The sequence below is a fragment of the Puma concolor genome, chromosome B2, assembly GCF_028749965.1.
Source record: "Puma concolor isolate L17-30 chromosome B2, mPumCon1.1.hap2, whole genome shotgun sequence".
Taxonomy (NCBI): domain Eukaryota; kingdom Metazoa; phylum Chordata; class Mammalia; order Carnivora; family Felidae; genus Puma; species Puma concolor.
Window position 1 is genome coordinate 36743367 of NC_141671.1, and position 22160 is coordinate 36765526.

At 43.3% G+C, this 22160-nt stretch overlaps 1 protein-coding gene and 1 pseudogene across 2 annotated transcripts in view; one reads left to right on the top strand and one right to left on the bottom strand.

Moving 5' to 3' along the window:
* Positions 1-19206, top strand: part of RNF8 (ring finger protein 8) — a 33270-nt gene extending 14064 nt beyond the window's left edge. For both annotated transcript variants that reach the window (XM_086706733.1, XM_025925220.2), the window contains 6 exons: positions 1674-2414; positions 4847-4909; positions 7077-7166; positions 9277-9384; positions 11316-11520; positions 18701-19206. In XM_086706733.1, coding sequence (XP_086562859.1) covers positions 1674-2414; positions 4847-4909; positions 7077-7166; positions 9277-9384; positions 11316-11520; positions 18701-18717 — 1224 coding nt within the window. In that variant the 3' untranslated portion in view covers positions 18718-19206. The remainder of the gene's footprint in view (positions 1-1673; positions 2415-4846; positions 4910-7076; positions 7167-9276; positions 9385-11315; positions 11521-18700) is intronic.
* A 2105-nt stretch (positions 19207-21311) lies between these two features.
* Positions 21312-21838, bottom strand: LOC112862824 (TM2 domain-containing protein 1 pseudogene; annotated as a pseudogene).
* Positions 21839-22160: the final 322 nt, after the last annotated feature.

Consider the following 22160-nt stretch of genomic DNA (forward strand, 5'->3'; position numbering starts at 1 on the left):
TCTTCCCTTCCTCTTTCTTTCCTTCTTTCTTTCTTTCCTCCTTCCTTCCTTCCTTCCTTCCTTCCTTCCTTCCTTCCTTCCTTCGGGTTAAAATGCCCACTTGTCTCTTTTCTTTTTTCTCTTTCCTTCCTCCCTCCTTCCCTCCCTCCCTCCCTTCCTTCCATCCAAGTTTATTTATTTAAGTGATCTCTACCCCCAGCATGGGGCTTGAACTCATGCCCCAAAATCAAGAGTCACATGCTCTTCTGACCAAGCCAACCAGGCACACTCCCACTTGTCTCTTTAAACTTTAAATCCTACATTTGTTTCAAGTCTGTTTTAGAATGCGTCATCTCTGTTTAGCATCTCTTCCCTAGCCCAGCTCTATATGATACTCCTTTGCATTTATAGGCTGTGCTGTGTAATCCCACATTTACTTATGTGTGCCCTCATGTTTTCCTTTCCATAGTCAGCTGCTAAAAGTTGTTTTCATATCTTCTACTTTTGTGCTCAGTATATTTACCTTGCAAGATGCTGAGCATAGAATTGAAATAACTGTTGATAAGTCAATTGAGCCAGAACATAATAATAGTAGTGAACACTTATATAATACTTACCATGTGCCAGGCACTTTTCTGAGTACATTACATATGTCATCTCATTAAATCCACACAGACTCCATGAGGGAGAGACTATTATTATCCTCCATTTTATAGATGTGATAACTGGAGCATGGAGAGGTTAAGAAAGTCACCCAAAGTTACACAGCTATTAAGTGATGGAGCCAGATTATAAATCCAGGCAGTCCGACTCCTGGGTCCATGCTCTTAACCCCTACACTATGGCTTAATTTAAGTCATTAAAGTAAATATATATTGAGCATTTATTATATGTGAGTCACTGTGCTTAGTGTTTTACATGTATTATTTCATTCTTCACAGAACAGTATGAGTTAGGAACTGTACTATCCCTATTTTACAGGTAAAACTGAGATACAGAGGTTAAGTAAATTGCTGAAGGCCATGCAACTAATAAACCCAAGGTGGTGCATTTGGGCTATGAACTCAAGTCTGTCTGAGCCAAAGCTCCAGCTCTTAACCACTGTGCTGTATTACCCCCTGGACCTTTGGTGCTATTAATTGGGTCAGATCCCACCTGCAGGTTGACCCCAGTACAAGGTATTGATACACTCTTTTTAGGTTTATGTATGTGTGCTGGGAAATGCTTTGCTCATTCACCAGTGGGTTCAGGGACCACATTTAGAGACAGTGCTTGTGTGATTTTCCTGGCTAAGCCTATCTTTTGAACCTCATCATTAGATACTACTTCCTTCACTAATAGCCATTTTTCCAGTCTTGGGCCATTGCCCCCAGTTTAGGTCAATAGGAGCTATTCAGTTGCAGTTTCTTTTAATGCTGCTGCATTTATTTGAGTAATTCATCTGCCAGTAATAAGGTAATTCCTGCCTGTTACACAGGCAGTTCTCTGTGGAGGCATGGATGTGAAATATAGGTAAAAAGCCAAAGCTGTTTCAGGAATGCTATTTCTAAGGGTGATGGTTTATCAACCTTTTCTGTTTGTTCTCAGGGGTTTTCCTTCTGAAAAGGCAGAAGTTTTTGTAGCATCAGGAGAAACGTTCCATTAAGAGGAGGAAAATCATGAAGCTTATTTTGTCTTTATTTCCCTTTCTCTAGAGTCTGAATGGTGTTTGGCTGAACAGACAACGTCTAGAACCTTTAAATGTCTATTCTATCCATAAGGGAGACCACATCCAGCTTGGGGTACCTCTGGAAAATAAGGAGAATGCAGAGTATGAATATGAAGTTACTGAAGAAGAGTGGGACAGGATGTATCCTTGTCTTGCCCCAAAGAATGACCAGATGACGGGAAAAAATAAGGGATTGAGAACTAAAAGGAAATTTAGTTTGGATGAATTAGAGGGCCCTGGAGCTGAAGGCCCCTCAAATTTGAAATCCAAAATAAGTAAAGTATCTTGTGAATCTGGTCAACCAGTGAAGTCTCATGGGAAAGGTGAAGTGGCCAGTCAGCCCTCTGAATATTTGGATCCTAAGTTGACTTCTCTTGAGCCAAGTGAGAAGGCCACAGAGGTTCATGTTTACCCTGGCTCCACAAAAGTCATAGAGCTTCATCATAAGAAGCAGAAAGCCTCAAACCCTTCAGCATCTCACAGCAGCTTAGCACTGTTCAGGGTGACCATGTCCAGGATTCTGAAGCTGAAAACACAAATGCAGGAAAAACAGGTAGCTGTACTGAATGTGAAAAAACAGACCCAAAAAGGGAACTCAAAGAAAATCGTAAAAATGGAGCAGGAGCTGCAGGACTTACAGTCCCAGCTATGTGCAGAGCAGGCCCAGCAACAGGCCAGAGTGGAACAGCTAGAGAAGACTTTCCAGGAAGAGGAACAGCATCTCCAGGTATGACATAGGAGGAAGGGACACCAGTGCTCCTCAGGGGTGGGTAGGCCTTTGGTGGGCCTCTGGCCATAGCTCTCTGTTTCTGGGTCAGGGACCACATGCTGAGTGCCAGGAACAGGAGGTAGAATGGGAGAAGAAGACTTAGATGGGAGAAGGGAGTTGAGTGCAGGGTTAACGCTTCAGCACGATGACCAAGAGCCAGAGTTTGGGTGCTGTGTTGGCTGAAGGGGGCTGGGAGAGCCAGCCAGGATGCAATTGATCTCAGGATATAAAGCTGAGGCACCTGAGAACTGAGGCAGATTCAGAGAGGGGTTGGATGAAGGTCAGGATGCCACAGAACCACAGTACACTCCAACTAAACCAGTAGTTGTCCCTAGGAATTATCTTTCTTTGGTGTGTCAAAGCCAAACCAGTTAGCCTCAAGGCAGCTATGAGTCAGGTGGTTACTCTGCCCTTGTTGTACCTGGCAACTTACTAGCTCTGATGGTTAGTTAACTCTAGCTAACCTAGGAAGTGGGAGCCTAGAAAGGCAGAAAATGTTTTTGTTTCTATCCTGAGCAACTAGCATTGGAGGGGACAAGTATACTGTGACTCAGTTGTTGGGTTGAGTGGTAAGCCACTTTCCACAGTGCCTTTAGCGGGGAGGCAGAATGATTGTCTTAGCTGTATCAAGGTAAGACCAAATGTGTCCCCATCCCTGAGTCATTTGCTTAGATGACAAGCTCTTGCACAAAGCCTCTAGGCTAGAGCTGATTTCTGGTCCTGCTGAAAATGTCACTTCCAATCTGGCTAGAAGCATACATTTTACTCCCATCTCGTTGCTCAGGTAATATTGAATGTCAAGAATTCCCCATTGTTGACTTAGAAATAAAAAGGACCAATCAGGATTGAAGTGAATAAGCTTTTCTGTTTTGTTTACTTTGCTCAGGGCGAGGAACAACCAGTAGTGTTGACTAAATTTGGAACAATTTAAAAATTTCATTCTAATCTCTGCTTTCCACTTGAACTGGTAGCATTAGCAAAGGCCATGGATTAAATAGGTCTTTCTCAGGATATTCATTGCTTGTTTATGTGTACCTTGTTGCTTCCCTTACCCAGCCTGGACTAGTTCTTGAAGCTAATAGAGGGAGGCTTATCTCTACATATTTAGTGTATGACACCTTCACCAGAGCAGAAGCCTCTTTAAAGGCTAATGTGTTCAGAAACAAGAGTTATTATTAATTAATATTTGTGGCTGCTCTGGGTATGCTTCAGGATATAGTTATAAAATCTTTTTCTATATCAGAATGGTAGAGAAAGGCAAAAAGGACTGGCTTAGAGAATTTCTGTGGGTATTAGAGGGTCATATAGAAATGGCTCATGGTGAAATGTATCTAGTCCTTTGTTTATTAGCTGCATTTCCCTTTGCCACCAAGCCCTAGGGATTTATTCTTCTCCTACTACTTCACACAGATTTTTTTTTTAGCACCTATGGCAGTATGCTTAGACATCAGGTGGTTATTAAGAGGCTTAATAAATGGTTCTTGCCATTAAGAAATATAATAATCAGAACAGTTTTAAGTTAATATATTTAAATTAGAGAACAATTTCTTTTTTTTAACTTTTTTTTTTTTTTTTTTAGCGTTTATTTATTTTTGAGACAAGAGACAGAGCATGAACAGGGGAGGGGCAGAGAGAGAGGGAGACACAGAATCTGAAACAGGCTCCAGGCTCTGAGCGGTCAGCACAGAGCCCGACACGGGGCTCGAACTCACGGAGCGTGAGATCATGACCTGAGCCGAAGTCGGATGCTTAACCAACCAAGCCACCCAGGCGCCCCTAGAGAACAATTTCCAGTTGGCATATTAAATGGGTAGGCAGTTCTTAACGAGGGAAAGGTTCTTGTAGAAGGTGCTGAATGTAGGGCAATGATGATGTGGAAGACATCCACATCACAGGGGGCTGACAGAGAAAACAGCATAAGCTCAGGCAAGGAAGAGAAGCAGTCTAGAAGAGATATTCACACTAAGAGACAGCGTGGCCAGAATTGAGTGAAGAAACATGGTGGAGCTTGTGAGTGTCAACCTGGGGGATTATATCCCGAGTTTAGATATTTGGTGGCTTAGAATCTCTCAGTTTACATCTTTCTGGGGGTCATGACATTAGCCAGTGAAGGACACTTGGAGTATTACCCCAGGGTTTCTCTCCAGAACAACCTGAGTGACAGCTTGAAGGTGAGAGCCCTCAGGTGTGCAGTGTTTGAGCAGTTAACTCTGCTCAGATCCCTTCCTGCCAAGAGCCTGAAGTGAAACGGGAGGTTTTCCACCTGCTCCCTGCCCCCTATCGTTTCCAGATGCTCTCAGGAGCCAGTCTGCTCTGCTTGTTGCTAGATTTTGTTTCTTTTCCCCCCCATCCCTGCAGGGAAATTTTCCATTTTGTTTTTGGCTTTGCAGGATTTGGAGAAGGAACAAGGAGAAGAGGACCTGAAGCAACAGCTGGCCCAGGCTCTACAGGAGGTAACTTACCTCTTGCCACTGTACTGAGATTATAGTGGGCTGGGGAGTGGGGGGCAGCCAGACCTCACATGGCCACTGGCTGCCTCTTCTGCTTAGCACACACCTCTGTGGCATCTCCAGTCTGCAGACAACAGCTGCTCATACCATCAGGTCGGAGATTTGGCCTCACAGACATGCCAGACCTCAGCATGAAAACGTACATCTTCATCTGAGCAGAAGTTGCTCTAGTGAAGATGGAACTGAGCCTGTAGCAATTAGGAGGCTCTCTGGGGAAGTGTCTGCACTTCCAGAAAGGTGAGGGCAGCAGAGGGGAATTTCAAGCTATGACTTGGCCACCAGAGCCTGCAAGGGCCTTTATTACCTCACTGTTCCTGAGCTGAAGCCATCCAGAAACCATTCAAGAATGTTCCAATTAAGCGTTTTAGGTCAGGTTGAGAATGTAGTTTAACAGTCAGCAGAACATACCGATTTACTGAAAGGGCAAGGCTCACAGGAATAAAGTTCCCCTAAAAGGTTGCTTGTAATTTATTTCATGTAACTTGACTATCATCTGATTATTTTTTTACAAGCTCTTTTGCATCTTTTAAACCCACTTTATCTTCTAAACTTTATGTGTTTATGATTAGTAGTTTAATGCAAGTTTTGTCAGGAGGTTAGTGAGATGGTTCAAATCTCCTTGATCAATTGCATTAGAATTTGTTTAGATGAATTTATCCTTATGGTCTTTTATTGCATATCTACTTCACAACCTTCATAGAGTGCCAACAGCCCTGTATTATTGTAATCTTTGTGGGGATGTCTGCCTTGATTTCCTTGAGGGGTGCACAAATAGTCTTGAAAAGAATTAGATGAAAATTTATTCAGTCTTTTTGAATTTTATTTTCTAAGCTTATTTATTTTCTAGGGTGGGAAGGTAGGTATATTTCTCATTTAGAGCTTTATTAAATTGTATTGAGATACCGTTTTGAAATTGGCTGGAAAAGAGTAAGGTTCTGCTGCTTGGAAATCGCCAACTGATCATTGAGTACCTTGTACCCACGACTCCTCACCCTTTCCCCAGAGACAGGAAAATATTTAGCATGAGGTGCTTGGCCAGTCTCCATTCATTAGCCTAAAATGGGAAACTTTTAGGTCATGGTTTTTAACAACATGCCTGGGGGACATACCACTTTCTCAACTGAAACAGTGGTTGTTTCTTGGTCCACCTTGTTGGTCCCTCTGTGACAATTCTTTTTTACTTATTAGGCAATTTTTAAAACTTCTGAATGCTTTCATATCTGTTATTTTCTTATCAACACTGATGTAGGAGGGGGCACCTGTTTTCCCATTTTATAGATGAGAAAGTTAGGCACATACATCTAATCAGTGGTCAAGATGAATACCCAGGCCATCTGATATAACTTTTTTTGGGAGACCACACATTTTACAATTTGTTTCTTGAGTGATATCTTTTCAGAAATACTTACCTTTATTCCACCTTCTTTAAAAAAGGATTGGAGGTGAGATTTAAAGTGTAAGCTATACTTAAGCGTGAGGGTGCTCAGAAATTCTCATAGATGTGGAATCTCTTGACATGCATTGTAGGCAGTAAGTCACAATAAATGAACTGTCAGCTTCCAGAAGACATAGGCAGGGTTCAGGCAGTACTGCCTCACAAGTATGTAGTATGTGATTTGTAGAATAAATAGGTTAAAGGTCTTTTTTATTTCAATGAAAATGATGATCTACAAATCCCATTTCTCCCTGATTATTAAAAGCCACTCCCATTGCTGGGTAGCCTCAGATTTACTTACTTGTTCTTGAGTTCCTGAGTTCCTAGAATCACTCGGGTGGCTTTAGAAAAAATGCACATTCCTGAGCCCCCAGCCAAACCTACAGAATCTGGAAGGCAGTGTAAAGTTCCTTAGTTGATTTGGATGGCCATTGAGGTTGGGTTATTTTCAGAGGGGTTAATGGATTTGATGACCTTCCTCCCTACCTACCCCCCATCTCTAAAAAAAAGCAGCAGGTAAGTGGGATGTCCTGAAGGAACAAAGGCTATCTTGAAATTGCCAATCCCTTGGCCCCTTGAACCAAGGCTACTGATGGAAGGAGCAGGCTCATGTATGGAGAAAAGGAAATATGCAGTGTAGCCCATTTTGAATACATATCTGCTATGTTTCTGCAGCATCGGGCTCTAATGGAAGAGCTAAACCGCAGCAAGAAGGACTTTGAAGCAATTATTCAAGCCAAGAACAAAGAATTGGAACAGACCAAGGTACTAGAAAGAAGATAAAGGTTTAGAATTTGGTCAATACATGCAACTCAGCATTTCCAACGGTGCAAGGGTTGCTGTGGTGCATAAAGAGAGAGATTATGGCTGTTCCCTGCCTTAGGGGAAATAATCTGTAAAATGATTCAGGCCTATGGAAGGGTCTGCCTCTAAGACAATATTTTTTTCCTTCCCTCATTAAGAAGTGAAATGCTGGGAATGAGACTCATGTCCTGCAGTCTAGTCCATTGGCTGTGGTAGATGCTCCTTCAGAGTAGTCCACTGACACAAGCTAAGGGGTAGTGTAGTCAAAACACAGTTCATCCTGATGCATTTAGGTAATTATTTCTCACATCAAATCAGTGGAATGCTTAAATTAGGGGTTATAAACTCAGGTGCCCCCCAGGGTTAGAGTGGTAATAGAAGTGAGTGAAGTGGCCTGGATACAAGATCACAGTAGGAAGGGGTGCCTGGGTGGCTCAGTCGGTTGAGCATCTGACTTTGGCTCAGGTCATGATCTCGCGGTCTGTGAGTTCGAGCCCTGTGTTGGGTCTGTGCTGGCAGCTCAGAGCCTGGAGCCTGCTTTGGATTCTGTGTGTCCCTCTCTTTCTGCCCCTTCCCCGCTCATGCTCTGTCTCTCTGTCTCTCTCTGTGTCAAAAATAAATAAACATTAAAAAAATTTTTTTAATTAAAAAAAAAAAAAAAGATCACAGTAGGAAGCTGCAGGGACAGAGACACACCAGAAAGGGGCACTTGCCACCCCTCCCCAACCCCACCCCGAAGAGGCAGCCCTTCTTTGCTGAGCCACTTGTTGCTGTCCAGAAATGCAAGCTCAGTGTTGTCAGATCCTTTGACTTTTCCACAGAAGATAGAAATCCAAATGTTTGTGTGAACTATCCCAATTTTCAAATATTAGCAATAAGTTCAATTTTATTCTATTTTGTTTTTTAATACCTGAGGGCCAAACTAAACAAATCTGCCAGGTAGATCTAGTCCACAGGCCACCAGTTTGGAACCTCTGACCTGAAATTGATGTCCAAGACTGTCTGTATCTCTCAGCCCACCCTTCCCCACAGACAGACCTGCAGCAGAATACAGAAAGGAGAAGACTCAGTTTTCATTTGGTTTGTTATCCTTATCCTTGGTTTAAATCATATAGTACCTTTCTTAACTTCCAAAAAGCCACCATATCTTTTTAAACCTAGCAATTTGTAGGTTTTCAGGGAACTGGACTTTAATGAAAATGGGTACATGCATACTCTCTTCACTGCCCTAAGCAGTGTTATAGTCTTTGCTTTGATTAGAAGGGACAATAAAAGATGAAAAATTAGCCACTCAAATATGCCCTAAATAGCTTTTCTTTCCCCTCAGGGGCTCCTGGCACTTTCAGTTTTAGGGATGAGAGCTAATTTAAACAAATGTCTTCAAGAGAGCACACCTAGGGTCCTCTCCAAAATGTATGTCTACAAGTGGTCTGACCTCTTGGGGAAAGCACAGGGAAATTGGACTGCAGACCTCTGCAGGAGTAGGAGGTGGCAAGCATCATAGAGTTTGGATCCTGAAGGTACTTGAAGAGGCCATCTCTCAGCCTCCTGTCTCCAGGGAGTAGAAGTATTATCCTTATTTTATAGAAGAGGCAGCTGCAAGGAACACAGGGGACCTTATAAACTAATTCAGCCTTCCTGCCCCTATGGATTGTTTTCTTTCATGTCTAGTGAGTCTTTGGTTGCTTGGGATGATTTTATATCACCTCTAAACTGCTGTTAATTATAGGATACTTAATGCCTCATTCTGGTTTTGGGTGGCTGCTGGTGTTAGTACGCTGCCTTCAGTTTTTCTCATTTGGTTAGCTCTGGGAAAGGAGACAGAAGCTACGGTGCAAATACAGAAAAAGCGGAGAGAGGAAAGAAAGGAAGACCATGCCCTATATTAGAAAGCCGTTCTGAGGAACAGTCACCCTTAGAGAAAGGGTTTTTATTCTCAAGACACTGTGCCAGGTTGAATTTTTAATTTAGAATCTTGAATCCTATTTCAGACAATTAACCCTGTTCCCTGTCCTGTTTTGCATTCTTGTTGGGTCATCCACATGACAGGTGGGGTTATGTGTCTTTGCAGGAGGAGAAGGAGAAGGTGCAAGCACAGAAGGAGGAAGTTCTTAGCCACGTGAATGATGTGCTGGAGAATGAGCTCCAATGTATTATTTGCTCAGAATACTTCATTGAGGTAATTATCAGCAGTGGCTTATGTCTTCTTGATCTCTCAACCCTCAATAGAGCCTTGGCTACGCCAGTTCTGTTATAGGGAAACATTCTGAAGAGATTTTTATTCTAGGAACCTATTGTAGTTATTTGACTTCAAAGTGACCTCTAGAGATGGCCATGTCTCATTTGTTTTTGTAGTCATCTTTACCTTCACTGATCCTTTTTCTTATTTCATGTGGTGTTGAGTGTTTATTTGGTACAATCACTATTTTTAGCTGCAGTGAAGCCTTTATTTCTTTGCTGTTCAGAGAAAACAGGGCCACATGGCATTAGATTTTTGAAGTATCGGTAAAACTGCTCACTAAAGCTTCTCTTTCTTTACTCTGAATGGACGCAGTTCTGAGAGTGGGCGTATAGTGCAGCCTTTAACAGGGTGGTAAATGTCACTGATGTGTGGTCACTTGGGGAATTCAGCAGCCAAGTGGAACATATTTCAGGGACTCTGAGGCTCCCTATGAAAATGAAACATCTCCTAGGTTACCATTTGTTATCCTGTCATATTTTTGCATAGACCTTATTTTTCACAAATTCTACCATTTGTGACTAGTTCATCTTACACTGATCTTAAACTCAAGTTTTGTTAAATGACTGTGCTTTTCGGATTTCGTTAAAAAGGAAAATGCATGCACACACTCGTTCCTTCTTTCTGGTAGTCTTTTGGGAGGTTGAGCCTATTAGCCTCCCGAGAAATCCCTCTCAAGCAGATCTGTTTCTTTTGCTCTGGATCCAATTTGACTTCAGGTCATAATTTCCCTCCATAGTTTCTAGTCATTTGATTCCCTAGTTTGGAGAAACTCCGTGTTGCTTTGACAGGATTCTGCTAGAGGAAGGCAAGGAAAGTGGGGTTGGGATTGGAGATGAGTTAGCCAACCTAGGGCACCTGCACAGACATCTAAGAGACCACCTGACCTGTGCTTTGTTTACAGCACACTGCCTGACTTTTTCTACGGTCACCTCTTAAAGTCAGCATTGGAAAGAGGTTTTACTTTAATCAGACAGGTTTTTAGTCCTATTTGTGAGGCTTTATCTCATACAGTTAACAAAATATCTCCTAGTTGGCTTTCCGTGCTCAACTTAGCATTTGAAAACTGCATAATTTCTGTTATTTTCCGCTGCCATCCTAAAAGCAGGAATGAAGACTTTTGAGCCTCAGAAAAACTTGTATCTTAGGAGATGTACCCAAACAAGACTATTGAAGAGGATGGTTTATATTTTTAGAAGTGAAAAGGACCCTAGAAGAAATCTGACCATTGGAATTACTCCTTCTGCTTTCCCTCTTCTGACAGGTTTATTTACTTAAGAGTTCAGTCACTGTCAGTGAACCCATTACATTTTTTCTATTATCTTGGTTCCTTTCTCCCCACACTTTTTAGTCATTTTTTACATATATTTTACTTTTTTAAGTTTCTTTTGAGTAGAGATGTGCCTCCTACCATTCTATGTACTGAGTATTTAGAATGTGCTTCCCTTCGTATATTAAAATTGAAGTTCTGATTCACCATTAGCAGGATATATATTTATTTTCCATGAGGGAATTAGTGGTGTATTTGTATATTCACTCGCTTCCTAGTCCTACTTGTGTCCAGTGACATTTGTTTGCAAGGTAGCTAATCTGCGTTGACAGTGTCATCTGAATTGGTGGAACAAGATAGACAAATCAGCCTGTGTCTACGAACTTACCTTTGAGAAAGAAAATGAATCATCTAACTTAAACCTTGAAATTTCTCATCCCCAGGAATGACTCTGATACCCTCCATAAGCCCTGTAGGTGGGATTATTGTTAAATTTCCATTTGGCCTTGGGAATGAACTCCTGTCTTAGTATTGAGATCACAACTGCCCTGGGAAAGTAAGCATGACGGTTCTGTTATGTGTGTTCACATTCCCATTGTAGGCTGTCACCTTGAACTGTGCCCACAGTTTCTGCTCCTACTGTATCAGTGAATGGATGAAGCGAAAGGTAGAATGTCCCATTTGTCGGAAGGACATCAAATCCCAAACCCACTCCCTGGTTCTGGACAATTGCATTAATAAGATGGTAGATAATCTGAGCTCAGAAGTGAAAGAACGACGAATTGTCCTCATTAGGGAACGAAAAGGTGAGTCAGTGTGAACAAGAAGGTGAGTCCCCTCAACAAAAGACTTACAAACTTAAGCAGATTTTTTTGGCTGGGTAAGAGAGTCAGATAAATGATTCTTAGGCCAAAGAAGAGGAGGGAAAAATGGGAAAAAATAAAGAGAGTTAAAGGTAATGAGTATGTGATTAAGAGTTGAGGGAGAATGAGTGCATGTATTTGAGCAGTGGGGAAGGGGGAGGCTTAAGTATATGGATGTGCGTAGAAAACACAAGGTCAGATGGTTTGTTGTGCTGATAACTAGATGGTGCTGTTGTTCAAGACAGTTCAATTGCTGTCCAAGTGTTGGAAAAACCTTGGGTTGGGTACACTATCAGTTATAAATAGGAGGTAAACAGAGATTCACAAATTGGAGAATGCTTGAAGAAAACACATACAGGTTTTATAATAAGTCACAGCTTAATTACACAAAGTGGACGTAATGTTAAACTAGAGAGATAAATTTAATCTTTGGGGATCCTAATATGTTTACCAACTAGTCTCCTAGTTGGAAAGAATTGGGATAAAGAGATTGGGGAAGTGGGGGTGGGTGAGTTCCCCTAATGAACCATTCTTCCTTGGTGAATATCTGTTCATTCAAACGAGTGATCTCCTCATGCTTGGAGCTTGCTGTATTGGGGGTTATAGAGCCTCTCCGCTTGAGACTCGAATATCCTTGTGGCAAAAGTTGTGTCCTGAGGCCGGGCACAAGGAAACCAATGGATAGGAGGAAGGATTGGTTGGTTATTGGCCAATGACGACAGAGCATAGAAGCAGGGTGGATCTGGTTATCATGTTCAGTACCTCTAAGAATCCAGCACAGCACTACCTTCTGGGAAGTCACCAGAGCCAAAGTGCCATGAAGTCAGTTGGCTGCACAAAAAGGCTGAGCAGAGAAGACAACCAAGAAGCTCACTGCCTTTACACGTGCTTCCCACCACCTGGCCATTGATAACCCATATTCATATGTTATGGGTTTGGATATACCTTTCTCTAAGTCCAGAGGAACAGAAGCCCTAACAGCTACACTGCTAAGAGTAGGATCTTCTGTCCACTGCTTTCTTTTCTTCTAGCCCTTCCACAGATGTCAGCCACTTTGAGTAGGGCCAGGAATCTGATGCTGATGTGCAAGCAGCTGTGGTGTGAAACTGGACCTCAGCTGGTCAGCCAGAGTGGAGGCAGCAAGCCTGTTGCAGAGCCAGGCAAAGCGGGTGCTGAGCAGGAAGTATGCTTGAGCCTGTTCTGCCGAAGGAAGGCTTTGTGACCTGTGGGAGAGTGGGACAGCCCTCAGGTGGTTCTTTGGAACCAGGATGTTTTCCACTGTTCTGACAGCTGTGTGCTAATAGATTTTGTGGCCAGTCTGAGCTCTCATAGATCTTTTACCTCCCAGGAGCCGCTTGATTCTGGCAGAGTCCTGTTGTTCTTCTCCTCACTTTTTACTTCATCAACTTTTACAGGAACAGTACCTCCATACCAAGATAAAGAGATACATAAGGCATCGTCTCAGTTCTCACAGCACTCAGTCTATGGAGGAGGCAGAAAGGCAGGTCGGTAGTGTGACAATTTCCCCACGAGGGTGCTAGGACACTGCAGAGGAGCAGACAGTTTGGCCTGGGCAGGTAGAGGTACAGTAGAAAGCCGCATGGAAGTAGTGTCATTTGAACTGAGTCTTAGAGGTTCCCAGGGCTGTAGCTTTCCAAGCAGAGGCTTCAGCACAAACAAAGCACAGGCCTGAGAAGCAGTGACATGTTCATAGCAGTGCCCCCCTGGTGGCCCATACATGACAGAATATCTACATGGTGCTGGAGCAGCATGAGGACAGTGAAGACCCAAGAAGTGTCTGCCGAGGCGTCGTAGATGCCTTCGGTTTTCTTTTTTCTTCCCTTTCTGAGAGGAGCAGTGACCTAGGACCCAGATTTAACCAAGGTCAACCTTTGGCTTGGGTCTGTGTCAGGGTGGGGACACCCACGTACTTTCTTCCCCCAAACCAATGATTGGGTTTCTTCTCACAAGTGCAAGCACAGTAGATGGCTTCATGTAGTACTAGAAAGGGAAAGAAGAGCCCTATGTCCTGAGTTCACCTCTGGCTCCCCTCACACAGAGTTAATTATGCACATTAAATTATATCACACACCCTTTTCCCTCCAAAGGCTAAAGAGGGTGCCTGTCTGCCTTTTTGGTAAACCTAGGAGCTTACACAGTAAACTGAAGCAGCCTCCCTGTTGCACTCGATGGCACTAGGCTCAGTTTCCACAGGGAGTGCAGCTTTGAGGTTTTCTCCAGAGACCGACAGAAGGCCCTGAGTACCGATTTAGGGGAATATGTGCCAGAGCCATCAGTGGCTTCACTGGTCTGCAGTGTAGGGGTTAGAGGAAATTCTTAGTTCAAATACCAACCTTCCTTACCAACTGAAAACTGCTTTAATCCCCAGTGCATGGGAATTTTGAAAAGGACCAAACTAAGGATCTGGGAACCAGGACTGGCAAGCCTGTAATTGTCAGAGTTCTGACACTGTGGTAGGGCTATTTTTCTCCTGGACAAGGGTTGCTCTTATCACAAATTCAGGGAGGGAAACCTGTCTGTCTTGTGGCAGCGTAGTATGCTGATTCCACCAAGGCAGCCCCACTCCAGGCCTCCCTGGCTGCTTGTTGTCTTCTAGTTCCATATCCCCATGGGAGAAGTGATGCCTCATGACTGATGAGCCATTGATCCCTTGTAAACTCTGTGAGGCCAGATTATACAGAGGACATGAGGAGAGTATTAGGATACTAGATCCTCTGTTAGAGAAAGGATGCTCTGAAGCTGGGGCAGATAACAAACATCTAGTAAGTGCTTGTCACATGAGTAATTGTGGCTCTCTGGGATATTGACATGAGATTTTCTGAAAGGAAGACATTTTTTTGACATTCCCTATGGAGGATCTCCCTCTGGAGCTGGTGAGGAGCTAGAGCAGAGTCTTCTGTCGGCTCCTCCTCTTCCTCCATTTGTTCTGTTCTCGTTAAATGTTGGTTGACAGAGTGTTAACGTTCTCACTTTTAGCTTTCCCTTGCAGTTTCTTTGGGTTGTGCTCAGAAAAGAAGAAACCAAATTATCTAGAAATAAAATCTTGTTGGTCCTTTAAAATAGTGATTTTCAGTCTAGGGGCTTTTTCAGACTACAATTCCCTGACTCCCTTGATGCTGTTGTATTGAACCAAGGCTACTGGTGGGAGTGCGCCATGGCCTTCAGGTATGTTGAGGTGGGGAGAAAGGTGTATAGGCCACAGCTTTCCTGAATCTGTGAGACAGAGGCCCCTCCAGAGGTTAAGGGTCTCTAGGAAGATAGACTCGGGTCACACCACTTGGCCTGTGGCTCTTGCCAATTTCCCGTAGGCTATGTGGAGGGTGATCCAGACCCAGGACAGGAGAAACTGGCAGCCACTTAAGATAGTATCTGCCTGCCCATTTGGAACGCTTTCCTTGATATTGCCCATCACCCGTTGCTGAAAAGCCTTATACAGGAGTATGTGGGAATGGCAGTAACAGTGTCTGGCAAGTTGACCTCATCCAGAGAGAATACTTGTTAGCAAGTACTTTTAGTCCACCCAGTCCTGCCACTAGAGACTCGTGTGCATGTAGTCAGCATGCCTGGCTGGCTTTACAACAGTTTGTCTAGGGGAAACGGCTCTCAACAAGGTTGGCATGGGGTGGGGTGTCCACATGCATGCACTCAAATAGTGTGTAACACTGAACTCTTAAAATTTTTGACTTTTGAAAATTCTCCCTTTGCAAAATTGTCATGGGATACAAAATTAGAATGATTACTAGAAGCTTTTTTCTTATTTCTCCATCACCACCCCCTGTTTTTGCCCCTTATTTTTCCTTTCCTTCCCTTCTTTTGTCTGTTGTCTTTCCTTTCCTTGTCCTTTGATGGGTGTCTCCCCCATCACCCTTATTGGCATCTCTGAATGCATAGTTGGAAACAACAAGGGCAGCACAGGAACTGTCCACCCAGTTGGGGAAGGGAATGTGATCTTAGTAGAAGTCAGCTATGGGATTAATAGGAATATGTGGAATAGCAGCCCATGAAGTTCTAGAACCTCAGATTTTTTGCTGACTATATAGTCCTTTAGACTTCTGAGTGTCCTTCCCTCTAGAGGTCAAAAGCCTGTTGCTGACGTTAGTGCTCTGTCATGGTGTCTTCTCCCCTTCACCAAAAGCACCTTACTGTAGGAACCTTGGGAAAGTTTAGGAGAGTGGCCTTCCTGGATGCAATTAAAGATCCTTCACTGTACCCCAAATGTATAGATGACTGGTTTGAGAGAACCATACCATACCAGAGCAAAGAGACCTTGACTACCTGCCCACTGAGTTAGGAACTCTGGTGAGCCCCTGACATGCTTACTGGCCAGGGCTTGTCCACCTGGGGAAAAGGGTCTGGGGGAAGAACATGAGCACATGCTATAGCATCAAAAGAAGTAAGTATTGAGCAGCTCTGGCCATCTCTAGAGGTGTAGCAGGAGGTACTTTAGATCATTCATTGCTGTTTTCCTCAGCAGAAGTTTCTCCTGGGCTTTTTTGTCTTCTTAATGATAAAATAGAGTTATTTTGGTTTTCTGAAAAAATGGATCTTCCCTCCCCGTGAACATGTAACTTAATGATTTGCTTTATATAGAAATACTTTCAGGAACTTCTTATTATAGACCACCTGTGTAAATACAGAGTAGTGTCATTAACCAAAACAGATTTTCCTTTAGCGTTTCTTGGTTCCTACACTTAACTCTAGATGAACACAGAGCGTGTTGGTTGGTTGGTTGGTTGGTTGGTTTTTAAGTAGGCTTCACACCCAGCGCAGAGCCCAACATGAGGCTTGAACTCATGACCTGAGATCAAGACCTGAGATCAAGACCTGAGCTGAGATCAAGAGTCAGTCAGCCCCAGCTGACTGAGCTGCCCAGGAGCCCCAAACACAGAACATGTTTAGATTTCAGTGAACCGATCTTGGAGAGTGACTGGGGTCACTGAATATGCCTCTTCCTCCCGCTCCCATAGAATATCATAGAATCAGGTATATCACCATTGAAACTTCTCTGCACTAGCTGGATATATATGTTGCCCAACTGCCTACTACTGCGTTCTTAAGAAATCTGATAAGACCAGGGACACCTGGGTGACTCAGCTGGCTAAGCGTCCAACTTCGACTCAGGTTATGATCTCATGATTCCTGAGTTTGAGCCCCGCACCAGACTGTCTGCTGTCAGCACAGAGCCTGCTTCCAATCCTCTGTCCCCGTCTCTCACACTGCCCCTTCCTCATTCTTTCTCTCAAAAATAATAAACATTAAAAAAAAAAAAAATCTGATAAGACCTGTCATGTCCTATTCCTGGCTAGGGCTTCTGCTTTAACTGCTTTCTGCTTTCCTACTCTGGAGAGTTTGGACCTCTTTTACCTTTGTCTCATGAAACCTGAACTAGAACCAGCCCCCAAAAAACATCTCTTCCTTGCTTCCTTTCTTCTCGGCCTTTCCTTCTTAGTTTCTACTAAGTGCCAGGTGCTGAGGCTAAAAGTGAGCAGGCATAAGGATGAAAAATTGCCCTTTGGATGCAGCAGGAATGTAGGACATTGATGACTTTATTTAGTACAAGTTTGAGGAATGGTGGGGTCAGAGCTAGTTTTCAAGTGAATTGGAGAATGAATGTGAGATTAAGGAGTAGAGAAAACAGAAAAGTAAGATAGACCAGGTCTTCTAAGAAATTTGGCTACGACTAAGACCATAGGGACAGCATGAAGAGAAGGCTGTAGTTGGAGGAGGAAGGTTTGGTTTTGTTTTGTTTTGTTTTGTTTTGTTTTAAAGAAATGAGAGCTCTGTGTGGTGTTCAGTTGCTGAGCCTGTGAAGGAGATGCTGGGAACCTGGGATGGTGGGTAGGGCCAGATTCTTTGGAAGGCAGGGTAGGGAATGCAGAGCACAGATGGGGGGAATTAGCCTTTAAAAGTGGGAGGGTGGGGTGCCTGGGTGGCTTGGCCTATTAAGCTTCCGACTTTGGCTCAGGTCATGATCTCACGGTTCATGGGTTTGAGCCCCATGTTGGTCTCTGTGCTGACAGCTTGAAGCCTGGAACCTGCTTCGGATTCTGTGTCCGTCTCTCGGCCCCCACCCCCTGCTTGCGCTCTTTCTCTCTCAAAAATAAATAAAACATTAAAAAAAGGTTTTTTTAAGTGAAAGGGTACATCCTGTCTTCTAGAGAGAAGGGCTTCATGTGGGAGGGTGGGCAAGGAAATTTGCTTGAGAGAATTTCTTTTTTGTGGCTTCTGTATTTTTCTGTGAGCTACTAGGTGAGGCCATTAGCTGCACGCAAGAGAGTCTTGCTTGGCTCTCTCAGCTCTCTAAGGCTGCCCACAAGTGGAGAAAAGGAACTTTTACAATCCTTTCAGTCCTCCTACCAAGTCTTTAGGACCTCAGTCTCAGGGAAGGGGACAGTCTCCTTGGTGGCTTTGTTGTGTCCTTAGGCCAGGATCCCTGCTTCCCCGAATTAAGGAAGCAGCAACAGTAAATAGCAGTAAATTGTCCCTCCCACCCCACTGTCCCCACCTCTCCCTGCCTAGTGCTGTGTATATAATTCCTTCATTCTCCAACACATGTTCATTGAGGGCCAGCTTTGTGCCAAGCTGCTCTAGGTTCCAGAAATAGAAAGAGAAGTGAAAATCTATTAAGTTTGATGTGATTAGTGCTATGGAGAAAAACAAAGCAAGGGATCAGGGAGTGATGGGAAGAGCATTGCCATTTTTGATAAGGTAGCCTAGGAAGGCATCACCAATAAGGCAGTACTAGAGTAAAGCCCTGAAGGCAGCAGCCGTGTTGCCACGTGGGGAAGAGTGTCACGTGGGGAGTGCACTTGGGGAGGTGGAGGGGCAGCGAAGCTGTCGGTGTGGCTGGAATGGAGCGTGTGTTGGGGGAGGACTAGGAGGTGGGGCAGCACAGATTTTGTAGGACCTCAGGGGCCTTTGGAAGGAATGGGACTTGAACTCTTACTCTTGGGACAAATGAGGATCAGGCTCTGAACAGAGTGATGTACTCTGAGGTCTGTTTTCTTGGTTCACTATGTGGGGAAGAGGTGGAGCGTGGCAGCAGGGAGGCCAGGCCAGGGAAATGCAGGCTCCTTTAATTCTCTTTTCTTTCTCTTCAAAGCAAAGAGACTGTCCTGAAGACCATGCTCCAGGGGCATTCGAAGGACTGCCAGGCAGTGGGAGCTTGGAGCTTGGGATGGTCTAGAGGATTCTCTGTGGACAGGTCTTGGGCCGCTCTGAGATAGAGCATGGGATGGAGCCACGTGGGACAGAGACTGAGTTAGGAAGTCCTCCTGAGCCTCCATGTCGGCCAGCCTTGCGGCCACCATTGTCTGAAGAGCCACTGGTCCTCACCACACTGACTGCTTCAGGGTACTCAATAGACTCGGCTTCACTGCGCGTTGAATGGGTTATGTATTTCTGTTCTGCTTTTTAAATTTATTGTTGTTGTTACTGTTTCGGTACCTCAGAAGCACCTCTGTCGACATTTGTTTTGGACGGGTTGGGTGTACCCTTACGGCTGCCCCTAAAAGCTAAGACAGCTTCTCTTGGAGAAGATGGCATACCTCTTTGTGAAAACAAGATGTCATTTCCTGGAAATAAAATGTAAAGCCTATCAGTTGTGCAGCTGGGCTTTGGTGTATTTATCTTCTTCCCTTCCAGCTCCCACACAGTCTCACAAGTAAACACTGGCAGCTCATAAATTGCAACCAAGAAAGTGACTGTATCAGATGATAGACTCAAGTGAATGTCAGCATAAGAAGCCAAGCCCAAGATCATGACCATCGCAGACGGGCTCTGTTAAGGCCCTGACTGTTGTTTTTCCTTTTCATTCCAGAGGTGGGTCACTGTTTACCTGGTTTTGAAACAGGGTTGGTTTCCTCTTTCAGCTGAGGTTTAGAAGTGGTTCCCAAACTATTTTATTTATTAATTATTATTATTATATATATATTTTTAAGTAAACCCCACACCCAACATGGGGCTCAAACTTATGACCCTGAGTTCAAGAATGACATGTTCCACCAACTGAGCCAGCCAGGCACTTCCCAAATCTATTTTACCCGGTGTCAGAAAACAAGGGCAATGGTTTTATGAGAACGTGGTATTATTTTATTTATTTATTTATTTATTTATTTATTTATTTATTTATTTATTATTAAAAATCATTTATCTTTTACTGCTTCTCCTTTTTAAACAGAAAGAAAACTAGTTTGATGTTTGGGAGATAGAAGCTTAGGAAAACCTGTGGTCTCCTTGGTTACCAGTGAGGAGAATGAGGGAAGATGCAGGAAGCTGAAGAGTAGTCATTTGAAACGAGGAGCTCTCTAGTAAGATTATGAAACTGCGCATTATGTCGTTCAGCAATTTGCTTCCAGATGGAAAGGTATTTTCCTCTCCCTTTTTACTGTCTACCTGGAGAATCATACTTTGTATGCTTTATTTATACCCCTGTGTTTTCATTAAGGATTGGTAACTGTTGACTCACCAGCTTTCTAGGGGTGGTAGATTTGCAACACTGACTTTCCCGTGTACATGTGTTCTGTTTATATGATGGCGTGAGCATGTATAAATTTTTGTATATTTGGTTTTTTAAGCTCACACATTCACTTTTAGAAGAGTGCACATATACATTTTTTGAATAGGTAATATGGTCACATACCTTAAAATCAGAAGGCACAGAAGGACCTAAAGTGAGAAGCCTGTCACTCTTGCCCCCCCAGTGACCACTTCCCTGCACTGAGGTGATGGGTGTTACTAGTTCTCTGGGTACCTTTCGAGACATCTCTGACTGTACAAGCAAACATACACATAGTCTTTTCCCTTCTTTCACATGAATTATGAGAGACTCTATACTCTGTATACCTTGCTTCTTTCAGATATATCTTTGTGATGGTTCCATATCAGAACATGAGGAACTTGCTGTTTCTTAGTTATATCTTCCCATTATTCCATTGTGTGTTTGTACCATAGTTTGTTTTTCCAGTCTGTTTTTGGTCTAGGTTGCTTTAAACCTTTTACTTCCTTTTTTTTCACACAGCTCTCAAAATCCTATTAAATAAATCTCGGACTATATACTTTAAAACAACAAAGCAAAAATAACAAAAAATTCCATAGAACCCATAAGATGTTATGCAAGGAAGGAAAAAAGGAAAGTTTGGAAATCCACATACTGGGAGTTCTCTTTTAAAATCAAAGCGGTTGCTGGGGCGCCTGGGTGGCGCAGTCGGTTAAGCGTCCGACTTCAGCCAGGTCACGATCTCGCGGTCCGTGAGTTTGAGCCCCGTGTCGGGCTCTGGGCTGATGGCTCAGAGCCTGGAACCTGTTTCCGATTCTGTGTCTCCCTCTCTCTCTGCCCCTCGCCCATTCATGCTCTGTCTCTCTCTGTCCCAAAAATAAGTAAACGTTGAAAAAAAAAAAAATTAAAAAAAAAAAAATCAAAGCGGTTGGGGGCCTCTGGGTGGCTCAGTCGGTTCAGGATCTGACTTCAGCTCAAGTCATGATCCCCCAGTTAGTGAGTTCAAGCCCCACATCAGGCTCTCCACTCTCAGTGCAGAGCCCGCTTCAGATCCTCTGTCTCCCTCTCTGTTCCTCCCTTGCTTGTGCTCACTCTCTCTCTGTCAAAAATAAACATTTTTTTTTTAATTTAAAAAATTTAAAAATCAAGGAAGGTCAGTGTTTCTTTTTTAAAAATGTATGGTTAAATAAATAAGTAAATAAATTTATGGTTGTAACTATTTTCCTAAATGTTTCATTAGTGATAGTCTTTTAAGTCTGGTTCCATAAGAATCTATAACATAACTACTTCCATCTGAAGTTCCTACAATCTGCGCTGAAATAAGAATGAAATCAATTAGGCTCTCAATTCCACAAAACACTACAGCACAAAAGTAAACCTAAGGCAGACTATCTAAGATAAAATTGGTCTCCCAGCCATTCAAGGAGAAGACAGTGCAACTATTACTTTGAATGAATAGCCATTTACATTTACATTTGGGAGCTTGAGAAAATCAACCTCATTTCCAGTAAAATATGTTTCACATTGCCACAGAAATCCTTATAAGTTGTCTTGGGCGCTAGAAAACAGCATGAACTGTGTAGTTTGTACAGTTATCTGGTTCTTGCCACAGCATTGTTGGTTGGTTGGTTGGTTTAGGTATTTACAAATACGTTGTCTCATTTTGAGGTTCTCACACTTTTGTATCTCCTTGCCCCCAGTGGTGGTGGTGGCAACCTTCCAAGGTTCCATGGTAACCGACATGAGCCGTAGGACTGCCAAGAGCTGTTGGGCTTGTTATGGATCAGTGCATCCCACTTTTTACTCTTAAAAAAACAATGCTAAAAAAAATAAAAACAACAACAATGCTGCAGTGAACACTCTTATCATTAGAGCAAAGATCCTTGAAGAAGAAACATCTTGACTGGAAGAGCCTGAAAGCCATCTGCCAAAGACTAATCTCACAGACTGACCATTCCCTCCTCCGCCTGCACACAGGGTGACTTACAGCCTCTCCCTTCAGAACACCATGTTCTTCTCAAGAACCATGTTCTTAACACAGGTTAAGAAAGTAAGCTCTTAAATA